General features: G+C 42.7%; 1 protein-coding gene across 1 annotated transcript; it reads right to left on the minus strand.

Moving 5' to 3' along the window:
• Window positions 1–11,200: 11,200 nt before the first annotated feature.
• On the minus strand, window positions 11,201–12,037 carry LOC309326878 (olfactory receptor 4K14-like; the record flags this gene model as incomplete). Its single annotated transcript, XM_081835910.1, has 1 exon — window positions 11,201–12,037. The coding sequence occupies one exon, from the start codon at window positions 12,035–12,037 to the stop codon at window positions 11,201–11,203; it is 837 nt and encodes a 278-aa protein (XP_081692036.1).
• Between the last annotated feature and the right edge of the window lie 850 nt (window positions 12,038–12,887).

Genomic DNA, 12,887 nt, shown 5'->3' on the forward strand with positions numbered 1-12,887 from the left:
TGGAGATGGGAAATCTGAAGGTCTTGTTCCCTTTCCTACACACACACACACACACACACACACACACACACACACACCTGCCTTTCATTGAGGGAGACTTCCAGTCTATTTTACTCACCACCATAGAAGCTCACTTTTGGGGGCTGTGGGGGCTTCAGCCCCCACAATAAAATATTTGAGGGGGCCATGCTCCCACAAAGTTGATGGAAATTGCCATTCAAGTGTTTTGTGAGCACTTATGCAAGATGGGGCTTACCTGGGCATCTGCAATATTTTATTCAAGTTGGCAGTCCTGCTCAATATAGTCTACACTGACTGATAGCTGCTTTTCCATGTTTTAGACACAATAAATTCACAAACTTAGCTGGAGATGCCAGGAATCGAACCACACTAACTGAATGTAAACAGATGCTCTGAACCCCCTCTCCATTTTATCAACTCAACTAAGATATGCTGCCCTCCTGCCCAAACTTTTGTACACACCCTAACCCACCACTACCCCCACCAATTATCTAAATGATCAAAGGTTCCCTATCCTTGATTTAGACACAGGGCTATTGTTTTTTAGGATGATAGGAAGCTGCTTTATATTGAATCAGAGTTGGAGTGACAAGGAAATCAAATATGCCACAAAAAAGGCCAAACAATCTGAGGTACAGTTTGCTTAAGTTCATCAGTCTATGTGTCGAAGAACCCACTAGTTTTAGGGACTGGGTAAGAAAGAAAGAGCTTCTAAATGGGGACCATATTGAGAGACTTGCAATCATACTCCCTCATGTTTTGAATAAAAGAAGGGAATTGAATTTTTGTAAACATCTCTACTCAAACAGTAAGAGATCAAGTACAAATGGGGCATAGCTTTTAAGCTAATTGTATATTGGGATGGAGAATGGAACGCCATAAAATCTATTCAGAATGCTTATGGATTCAAAGAGGCTAGACATTAGTGTACGCAGGGGAAATATGAGAAGGCACTCTGTACCAGGTCTTGTAACTTTAATGGAGCAAAAAAAGATGTATGTCAAATCAATATTTGAAGAATCTGGAAATAATGTAGCAGAAAGTAGATGAACAAAAGAAATAGATGCAAGTTCAAAAAGGAGTCGAATTGCAAAACGTAAACACAAAAACCTAAACTGAGATACAGCAATAACAAACTAACTAACTGAATGGAGTTTCAGGAGTGAAGTAAATTCTCAACAGATTTTTTTGCCGCTCTTCCTTTTTTTCTTTTAAAATTATTTTCTTTTGAGTTATTTTCTTTATTTTGAGTTATCTAAGTTAATTATGGAATTATTTTCTCTGAACACAAAACTGTGAAATTCTCCTGACAAAAGTTGCTGGTATGCATGTTCATTAGCAAATGAAAAAAGTGATTTTATTATTTCTTCCGAAAACTAGTACAGTTCTTGTGTGTGTGTGTTTTAGCAAGATAGGAAGCTCCTTATACTGTGTCAGACCATCGATCAATTTAGCTCAGTCAGGGTTTCAGAGAGGAGAAAATCCGCAACCCTCGGTCCAGTATACCTGAAGGAGCGTCACCACCCCCATTGTTCTGCCCGGACACTGAGGTCCAGTGCCAAGGGCCTTCTGGTGGTTCCCTCGCTGCAAGAAGCCAAGTTACAGGGGACCAGGCAGAGGGACTTCTCAGTAGTGGTGCCCGCCCTGTGGAATGCCCCCCCATCAGATGTCAAAGAGATAAACAGCTACCAGACTTTTAGAAGACATCTGAAGGCAGCCCTGTTTAGGGAAGCTTTTAATGTTTAATACACTATTGTATTTTGATATTCTGTTGGAAGCTGACCAGAGTGGCTGGGGAAACCCAGCCAGATAGACGGGGTATAAATAAATTATTATTATTATTATTATTATTATTATTATTATTATTATTATTAATGAAATGCGGGGGATTGAACCTGAGACTTGATGCACACAAAGCAGATGCCGTCCCCTTCCACATCTCATCAACTCCTCTAAAATATGCTATCCTTCTGCCTAAAGTTTTGTATGCTCACCAACTATTCCTCTTCCTAAGAATCAGTTCATATTCCAATATGCAATGTGAGGTGCTTGGAGCACAGCTGTTTGGAGTTCCTCAGAGTTACTGTAGAAGGAAATTAGGGGAGATTCTAAGAAGAACTTACCCTCCAGAGGACACTGTAGAAAAGAAAGCTGGAGGTACTCTGTGTCCTTTCACAGCAGGTTCCAGCAGCTGCTCCTTCCCTACCAGGGTGTGTGTGACAAAAAGTGGATTGTAGCACTGTGTTTGCAGAGAGTTCATCCAGACTTTCTTTTGTGCCACATTTCTAGTCACAGGTCCGGGTGATAAATCTCTATGCTCGAGGCAGGGGGGAAAACACCAGTGGCAGAATGATTAACAGACCATATGCCACTATCACTATTTTGTGATTCCCTTGTGATTCCCTTGTGATAAGAATCTGGGTAGGCACTGTCAAGAGACTGAGTCCTCAGCTAGATGGTCAGAGTCTGATGTGGAATGGTAGACTGGATTTCTCAAGTTCTTAAGTTTTTCCTTAGCAAGGAACACAACTTCTCTAACCTCGGTATTCCAACAACGTGCTGGGAATGATCTATTCCAGATCAGGCTCTGGCCATGTGGTTGAGCCTTCTGACAGTGGTTAGACCAGATGCCTATGGTAAACCCATAAAAAGAACATGGGTGCAATAGCCCTTTCCTGCTGTCCCCCCAGCATTTAGAGCCACACCACCTCCAAAACTGAAGGTAGTAAATATAGTCCCCAGGTTCTTGATAGACAATTGCATCCTTACAATGCTGACCAGTTCTGAGAATACACCCGTGTCCATCAGTATTCTAGTCACCAAAAGGCATTTGGAGCGCTGGAGTTAGAGAGGGGGAAAGGGAAGATTAGCAGATGGAAACTGCTGGACAGCTCCTTGGAGCAGTCTCCAAAATGTCACTTGCCCCAGAGTTTCGCACCTGCCTGTTGGAAAAATCTAATACACCCTCAACTATTTTTTTTCACCCACCTGCAAATCCCAGCAGATATTCCTTGAGGTTTTCTGCAGCAACTTATTCTGTAAAGCTCAGAATCAGTATGGATAACTTTGTTCTCATTCCATCTGCTGCCTATGAGTGGTGACAGGATGAGATACCTGTGTGGATGAGATCTCTGCTTAAAAGGCAGGATGAAGAGCAAATCAAGAGTTAGTGAAGTGTGTGTGTGTGTGTGTGAGAGAGAGAGAGAGAGAGAGAGAGAGATTAATTGCTCATTCTTTTTGAAATGCATTAGCTGGTGCTTTTTCTGCTTCAAGGGAGCTAGCAAAAGAAGCAATACTTTGTCACTAAGGTACACAGCTGTCCTCAGGGGTGTATTGCATGTTGATTTGACTTCTGGTTTGGTTTCCTGGTTAGAAGGCAAGGGAGAACAAAAGATGGGAATAAAGAGGATTTGATTTTCTACCCCTTTTTTGAATGTGTGATTCCACCACCTCCAGCAACTGAATAATGTCCAGCTATACCAATCAAGAGGAAAGGAAGAGCAAGATAGGAGTATAGCATCTAGATCAAGGGAAGTAATAGTGCCACTGTATTCTGCTCTGGTCAGACCTCACCTGGAGTACTGTGTCCAGTTCTGGGCACCACAGTTCAAGAAGGACACTGACAAACTGGAACGTGTCCAGAGGAGGGCAACCAAAATGGTCAAAGGCCTGGAAACGATGCCTTATGAGGAACGGCTAAGGGAGCTGGGCATGTTTAGCCTGGAGAAGAGGAGGTTAAGGGGTGATATGATAGCCACGTTCAAATATATAAAAGGAGGGAGGGAGAGGAGGGAGAAAGGTTGTTTTCTGCTGCTCCAGAGAAGTGGACACGGAGCAATGGATCCAAACTACAAGAAAGAAGATTCCACCTAAACATTAGGAAGAACTTCCTGACAGTAAGAGCTGTTCAACAATGGAATTTGCTGCCAAGGAGTGTGGTGGAGTCTCCTTCTTTGGAGGTCTTTAAGCAGAGGCTTGACAACCATATGTCAGGAGTGCTCTGATGGTGTTTCCTGCATGGCAGGGGGTTGGACTCGATGGCCCTTGTGGTCTCTTCCAACTCTATGATTCTATGAAGATATTAAGTGGGTTAACAAGATTAGCAAGATGATTTGTGGCTAAACTATTTCCCAGCTGCCACCATTATTACATGTGCCTCTATGAACATGCATCCATGAACCTCAAAACAGGCATGTGTGAGAGGTAGAACTTTTGTGTGAGTCAAATACAAATGCCAGAAATTCACAACACAATTTAAAAATTGAACTTTTTAAAGTGTCGTTTTGGAAAATTGAGATTTAAGTTACTACAATGCAATCAATGTGTTGCAAGACAATAATGGGTTCATTTTAATAATAATACATTCGCAAAGCTTAATCTAAAGAAAAAGAAAAAGAGTTGTTTTAAAGTAGAAAACAAAATGATGGAGCATAACCCTAAGCTACTGAAACCCCAAGAAAATAGGAAAGAATACAATGACCTAACTTGGGCGTTGCAACTATCTTGCTGTTATGTGTATGTGAGTTGTCTCTGGGCTAAGCACTGGTCCTAGTGTTTTTCTGTTTGCCCCACAGCTTTCTCCAAGAAAGTCCACTGTTTACTGCTTAGGACTTATCCACCCCTCTGTTTGCCCAAGTAATTAAGTAACTAGTGATTTGAGACTCCATAGTGACAGCCTTAAATCCAGTGCTAGAGGAGGCCATATCAAGCTGCTTAATGGTGGGGATGGCTCTGAGTGGAAACCTGTCCGGAAAGCCTAGACAACAGACTTCCAAGGGCAGCCTTCATCTCCTTGTTCTTCAAAGCATAGATAGTTGGGTTCAGCAAAGGGGTGACAAAAAGGGAAACAATGTCGAGCACTTTATCAATCATGAGCATGGTGGATGGACAGAGGTAAATAAACATAATTGGCCCAAAGTACATGGTGACCACAATCAGGTGAGAGGTACATGTGGAGGCAGCCTTGGTGCTCCTTTCAGAGGCGCTCCTGGAGTGGATTGTGTAGAGAATGAAACCATAGGAGAGAAGCAGGCCAATGAAACACACCAGTGACATAATGCCACTGTTGGTGACCATCATGACTTCCAGGGGGTAGGTGTCAGTGCAGGCCAACTTGATGACCAAGGGGAGGTCACAGAAGAAGCTGTCCACTTGATTGGGTCCACAAAAAGGCGCATTAATGATGAAACCCAGTTGCACAGTGGCATGGAGGAACCCACCGGCCCAGGAAGCAAGCCCAAGCCCCACACAATGGTGCCGGCTCATGAGTGAGGCATAACGGAGAGGATGGGCAATGGCCACATACCGGTCATAGGCCATGGCTATCAGCAGGAGCATCTCACTGCCTGCAAAGAGATGGAGAAAGAATATTTGTGCCATGCAGCCATGGAAGGAAATGACATGGTGTTCGGAAAGGAAATCAAAGAAATTTGGAATGGCAAAAGAGGGCAAGCAGAGGTCCAGGAAAGCCAGTTGACCCAGCAGAAAAAACATAGGTGAATCTGAAAGGTGGTGATCGCTGAAAATTGCTGAGAGGATAAGAATGTTGGTGAAGACACTAGCCACGTAGAGGACGAGGAAGAAGAGAAATATGAAAAGTTGGACTTCCCAGGTTTCAGAGAGGCCCAGCAGTATAAATTCGGTCACCCTTGTCTGGTTTGCCTCCATCATCCACTTCTTGCATATCACTGTGAAAATTGGGAAGTGAGAAAGAAGATGGTAATAAGATACTTCCATCAGAGTCTTAAATCAGTGAAGAGGAGCATCCTTTTCTCAGTTTCCGCTATTCTTGACTGTGTCCTGAGACTACAGTCATAGCGGATCATATGTTATCATAGGAATATAGTGAGTCAGACTGTTGCTCCATCTTACTCAGCAACAACTGCCCAAGGGATAGGGAACCTGTAGCCCTTCAGACCACAATGGCTGAGACTGATGGGAACTGTAATCCAAAGGGCTGTAGGTTGCATGTCTTTCTGATTTACACCCCTACCTCCCACGCCCACCCCTTTCAGGAAGACAGCAAGGTGCCTTATATTAATCATTGGTCCATTTAGCTCAGTTATAGTCTGCAGTAACTGGCAGTGTTTCTTCAGGGTTTTAGACACAAGAAAATTCACATGTTGGGCACTGGATCTGTGATGTTCTAAATACAAAGCAGATGCTTTGCCTCTGTGCTATGATCCTGCCCCATCTTATCAGCTCCTCTAAAATATACTGCCCATTTCCCCACATTTTATATAGACACATGCACCTGAAATCACCAACTATCAGTCTTCCTAAAAAGTAGACCACTTTGCAAAATGCAATGTAATAAGCGTCTTCAGAGCTGCTACAAAAGGAGATTGTAGGAGATTATAAGGAGAAGTTATCATCCATTGATTAGTATGAAGAAAGCACAATCAGCTTTGTGTCCTCTCACACCTCTTTTATTTAGCAGCAGCTCCACCACCAGAGACTGCATCTCCGGACTCCTTTTATAGACACAAGGAGTGCTCTGAATGTATCCCTTTGTCTATCTGGTACTTAATTGTATCTATGGATGCTGTGTTGTTTAAAGGCTTATCTTAAAGGGGAACGCCTCTCCTCTTTTTATGTCTGTCTAAAATCCATCCTAGTCCTTGGTTTCACCCCACCCACCATTTGAATAAGTTTTCCACCCCCAGCCCTTTTTCAGGAAATGTGGGCTGGTAGACTGATGTTCCTCTTCCTTACCCATTCTATTCTTAGCGACTCTCAGATAGGTCTAACTATTTCTGTAAACATTAATGGAAGAGAAAGGAATGTTACAATAAGGAGTGCTTCACTATTCGACTTAGCCATCTCCTCTTCCTGTAAACTCCATTGTATTCTCACTCTTCTAGCTCACCATCTTTCCACCCCCACCTTGAAAATAGCAAGAGGCAGTTAGCTTTCTGTGACCACTGGACCTGAGCACAAGAGCACTCTTCTCTGCTGTGGATTCCAGCAACTGGTATTCAGAAGCATACTGCCTCCCACCATGGAGGTAGAATTGGGCCATCATGACCAGTAGCCATTGATGGCATTGTCCTTCATAAATTTGTCTAATCCTTTTTTAAAGCTATCCACATTGGTGACCATTGCTGCTTCCTGAATTACTTTCCTTCATCTATCCTGAATGATCATTCAGTTTCATTGGTGTTTACTATGTTTTTATATATGCTGTAAGATTCACAGAGTCGCTGGGGTGTCCCAGCTGGATGGGTGGGGTAATAATAATAATAATAATAATAATAATAATAATAATAATAATAATAATAATTTCCTGAAATAATTTTGTTTTCACTTTTGATGACCTTGGAGTTCCACTGAGGATGCTGACCCTTCCCTTTTGTTTCTCAGTGGTCCTGTTTTCGCTACATTCCTTTTGGTGCCAAGATCACTATTAGACAGGACCACAGATGTTACAGCCATGATATTCTATTATGCAAAGTAAAAACAACCAGCTAGAGAGCTCATGGGTAGCTTGTGAGATTTACTGCTTCAGCATATTGTAATGTTCAGTAATAACGAATTGCACAAATGCACACAAACACACAGACTTTGTAAACCACTTTGAGAGCTTTTTTATGATCAAGTGGTATATAAATAGATATCTCAGTGACTTCTACCCACTACATCATGTTTAGAGTACCAGGTGTAGGAATTCTGGAAGAATTATTAATAGGTGTTCAGCTAGATGGTCATGGTGTGATCTGGAGTAGTAGTTCTAATTCATCAAATTATTATATTTTGCTTAGCAAGGAATATCACTACCCTAACCTCATTATTCCAAAAAGCATGCTGAGACCGAACCATTCCAGATCAGGCTGTAGCCATCTAGTGGAATGTTCTGTGTTCTGACAGTGGTCAACCAGACACCTATGGAAACCTACAAAAAATACATGCGTGTAATAGCCCTCTCCTGCTGCCTTTTCCCAGCATTTAGAAGCATGTCACCTGTTTCTGGAGGCATTCTATATAGTGTTCTGGGTGGACAATTACATCCTAAGAATGCTGACCAGTAGCCATATTACCCCTATCACCTATCTACCCACCAAAAGGCATGTGGAGTGCTGGAGATAGAGAGGGGGAGATTAGCAGATGAAACTGCAGGAGAGCTCCTTGGAGGAGTCTACTGTGGAACTGCAGAGCTGTTCTGCAAAGCAGTCACACTTGAAGATGGGACACAGAGGGGACCCCCCCCCCCCGATCTACAAAGTAATACTTTGCAGAATTTTGCACTTGCCTTTTGGAGAAATCTAATGCATCCTCAACTGGGTTTTTACTCACCTGCAAATCCCAGCAGAAATGTCTTGATGTTTTCTTGATGTTGGAGGAGTCCCCTGTCTAGCTCAGAATCAGTGTGAACCTATTTGATCCAGTTTCTTCTTCTGCCTGTGAGTGGTGTGGGGCTGTGAATATCTGTGTGGATGATATAGCTGCTTGAGAAGCAGGATGAAGAGCAAATTAACAGTCAATGGAATGTGTAGGATTAATTGCTCATACATTTTGAAAGGAGACTGCTGAAGCTGGTGCCTAATCTGCTCCTAGGGAGCTAGTGGAAAAGGTAATGCTTTGTCACTGTGGCAAATGTTACATGATGTCCCTCAAGAGTGCATGGTGCTGGTTTAAGTTCTGGCTTGTTTCCCTTGGTAAATGGCAAGGGATCAAAGAAGATGGGAAGAGAGAAGGCTACGATTTTCTGCACCTCTCTTGAATACATGATTTCACCAACTCCACCAATAGAATCATTTCGAACTGTTCCACTCTGGGTGGAAGGAAGAATAGGATTCCAAGTGAATAACAAGATTAGCAAGATTTCTGAGAGGTAGATCTTTGTGTGAATCAAATGGTCCTTGCCTGCAAAATGTACCTAAACAGTTCTCAATCCAGAAATTCACAAGACAGACAATTTAAAAATCATATTTTTATTACACTGAGGAGGGAGAAAATGAGGTTTCAGTCACAATGGTCTAATCAATGCAATGCAATGCAGTGGTACCTCGGGTTACATACGCTTCAGGCTACATATGCCTCAGGTTACAGACTCCACTAACCCAGAAATAGTACCTCAGGTTAAGAACTTTGCTTCAGGATGAGAACAGAAATCGTGCTCCGGTGTCGCAGCAGCAGCAGGAAGCCCCATTAGCTAAAGTGGTGCTTCAGGTTAAGAACAGTTTCAGGTTAAGACCGGACCTCAGGAACGAATTAAGTACTTAACCCGAGGTACCACTGTACCTCCATGAGTCCATTTTAATTCTAATATCCTGATACATTTATACTCCTCAATCTGAAGAATAAAGGGCCCTTTCCAAATGGAGAAGAAAGTAGTGAACTGTAACACTTAGCTATAGAAATCACAAGAAATTAGAATAGATGTCATTGAACTATCTCAGGACTGGAGATGTGTTCCTGAAGCTCTGTATATGCATGTAAGTTGAAGTCAGAAGTCAGGACCAGGAACTCTGAGTCTTCTGGACTCATAAAACTGCCCTTGCAATTGTTTTGAGTTTCAGGGCTGCAGGAGACCCCTGTCTGAAACCCCAGGTAGCCACAGCCAGCTGGTATAGACAATACTGTGGAGATGGACTAATGGTCTGATTCAATATAAGGTAGGTTCCTGCCTTCCTATGAAGAAGGTGTGGGATAACCAGCCTCATGTAACCAACATGCTTAAGTCTAATTGATGCATGAAGGGGTTAAAACCATAAAGTAAGCTGTCCTGCCATTGTTAACTAGAGTTACTCACCATCACCTTTGTAGGAAAGGTTATCAAGCCCCTTGTTCTGTCTTCATTCCACCATGTGAACCCTACTAGTAAAGAGGTCTGAGTTGGTTGTACCAAACTCAGACCACATGGCTTAAACAATATATATACAAATGATTTATATACAAATGATTAAAAAACACTCACCACTTTGAAATCTAAGTTTTAATGCCCATGCTTTCAGACTGCTGTATGGAAAAGCACATGAACCTGACCTGTGAAGTGTTTGTAAGCAAACCATGTGTAACTTAACAAATGTGTGGACTCTTTCTATGCTGAGGGAAGATGGGAACTTTGGGAGCAACTTAAAAGGGAACAATTTTATAAGTCTAACAGCCTATATTGCCACATTTTACTTTCCTGCATATCTTGTGTTTTAAAATCTCTGTTAGGGTTCTCTAACCAACGAGTACTTGCCCCAAACCTAGATGACTGAGAAATACAGAGAGATAAAATCCAAGCTGAACAACTCTGTATGTGATTTACAAAAATTCATTATCAGTAATAAATGTCATTTCAGCACCTTCTAATACATGAAATTTTAAATAATATCTCCAATGAATGCCAAAATAATAATGACATAGGCAACTCAATACCTCAAACCCAAACAGTCCCGTAAGAACAACTCTGCATGTATATACTTGTGCTGGTGCGATCCAGACGGAACTCCAACAATGGTGTTAACATTGTTGTGTGATTCACCTCATGTTCAACATATTGGTAATTACCATAGAATTTTCTGGATACTGCAGATAATGTAGCTATCATCAGCAGTAGCCACTGATAGCCTTATCATCCAGGATTTTTTCCTAATGCATTTAAGGGATCCAAAGTGGTGGCCATCCCTTGTAGTAGCAAAATCATCACCAGCTTTTATTGGCATCACTTACAAACATTCAGAATAAATAGATCAATGCGATCTCGTCGCCATTTCAACATACAATCATTTGCCAAAGGGAAGAGGCAAGCAATCTATTTCACCTCTGTGGGACTTCAGCAAGGGCAGGGTCCTGTAGCAGACTTTGGTGGCAGAAAATCAAATAGAGGAACTTGGCTACTGTCTTGGTGAGCTGCTGTTCTTTCCCCAGTAATAAGAAGCATATAACCTCTGTCTCTGGTTTCCATGTTGGGATACATAGGTGGTCTAAGAATTGTTGGAGAAGTAGCAAAATCTATTGTTCAATTGGTTGCTGTGTAAAGAAGCACTTCCTTTCCTGATTGACTGGATAAGCCCAAGACCTACAATTACAAGAGAAGGAGAGAAAAAAATCCACCCTGTACACTTTCTCCACATCATGCATAAATGCAACAGGAACAGTAAAATAAACAACTGACAATTTACTGCTCATTTGTGACAATCAAAATCAGTTGCTAGAAGGGGCTGCCTCAAGCTGCCTAACAGTAGGGCCATCAGTGAGTGGAAACCTGCCCAGAAAGCCTTGCCAACAGATTTCCAAGGGCAGCCTTCATCTCCTTGTTCTTCAAAGCATAGATAGTTGGGTTCAGCAAGGGGGTGACAGACATGTAGAAGACAGAGAGCACTTTATCAATCATGAACCGAGCATATGGACGCAGGTAAATAAACATAATGGGCCCAAAGTACATGGTGACCACAATGAGATGAGAGGTACATGTGGAAGCAGCCTTGGTGCTCCTTTCAGACGCCCCCCGAGAGCGGATTGTGTAGAGAATGAATCCGTAGGAGAGAAGTAAGCCAACAAAAGTCACCAGTGACATAATGCCACTGTTGGTGATCATCATGACTTCCAGGGGGTAGGTGTCAGTGCAGGCCAATGTGATGATCAAGGGGAGGTCACAGAAGAAACTGTCCACCTGATTAGGCCCACAGAAAGGTGCATTAATGATGAAACCCAATTGCACAGTGGCATGGAGGAGCCCACCAGCCCAGGAGGCTAGCACAAGCCCCATGCAATGCCACCGGCTCATAAATGAGGTATAACGGAGAGGATGGGCGATGGCCACGTACCGGTCATAGGCCATGGCTATCAGCAGGAGCATCTCACTGCCTGCAAAGAGATGGAGAAAGAAGATTTGTGCCATGCAGCCATGGAAGGAAATGGCATGGTGTTCGGAAAGGAAATCAAAGAGATTTGGGGTGGAAAAGGAAGACATGCAAAGGTCCAGGAAAGCCAGGTTACCCAGAAGAAAGAACATGGGTGAGTCTGAAAGGTGGTGATCCTTGAAAATTGCTGAGAGGATGAGGATGTTGGTGAATAATGTAGCCATGTAGAGGAGAAGGAATAAAACAAATAAGAAGATTTGGACTTCCCAGGTTTCAGAGAGGCCCAGCAGGAGGAACTCAGTCACCATTGTCTGGTTTGTTGACATTCCTTACAGTAGTTGCGTATCACTGTGAAAATTTGGAAGGGAGAAAGGAGACAATAATGAGATACTTCCATCACTTTCTTAGGTTAAATCAGCAAAGGGTGTGCCTTTGTATCATCTGACATTATTCTTGACTGAATCCTGGGACTTCTGGCCTAGTGCTTCATGCATTATCACAGGAACATATGTAGGTGACATATGAGTCAGACCTAGGTCACTAGCTCATCTAGCTCACTATTGTCTTCACAAGGGATGGGGAACCTGTAGCTCTTCAGATGTTGGTGTTATTCACCCCACATCATCATCCCCAAAACTGAGCATGCTAGCTGGGGCTCATCGGATTTGGAGTCCCCTGCAACCACAGAGAGACCGACCTTTTAGGATGACAGCAAGCTGTCTTATTTCAAGTCAGATCATTGGTCCATTTAACTCAGTATAATCTGTAGTAACTGGCAGTAGTACTTCAGGGTTTTTGACAATGGAGGAATGCTGGAGATTGAACCTGACTTTCTACAGCTGAGCTATGACCCTTCACCTTATCAGCTCATCTAAAATATACTGCCCTTGTGTCCATAGTTTCATGCATACAGCCCAATTCCCTAATTACCCATTTTCCTAAGAAGCAGACCACTTTCCAAAAAAACTGTGTAAACAGAGGGAACTCACTGGAACTCAGTTCTGGCACCTCTCAGGTGTGTTCCAGAACAATGACAATGGGTGTCATTGCCATTCTAAGAGAAAGAGTGAGTTC

The sequence above is a fragment of the Podarcis erhardii genome (assembly GCF_964252035.2).
Source record: "Podarcis erhardii genome assembly, chromosome: 13".
NCBI lineage: Eukaryota > Metazoa > Chordata > Lepidosauria > Squamata > Lacertidae > Podarcis > Podarcis erhardii.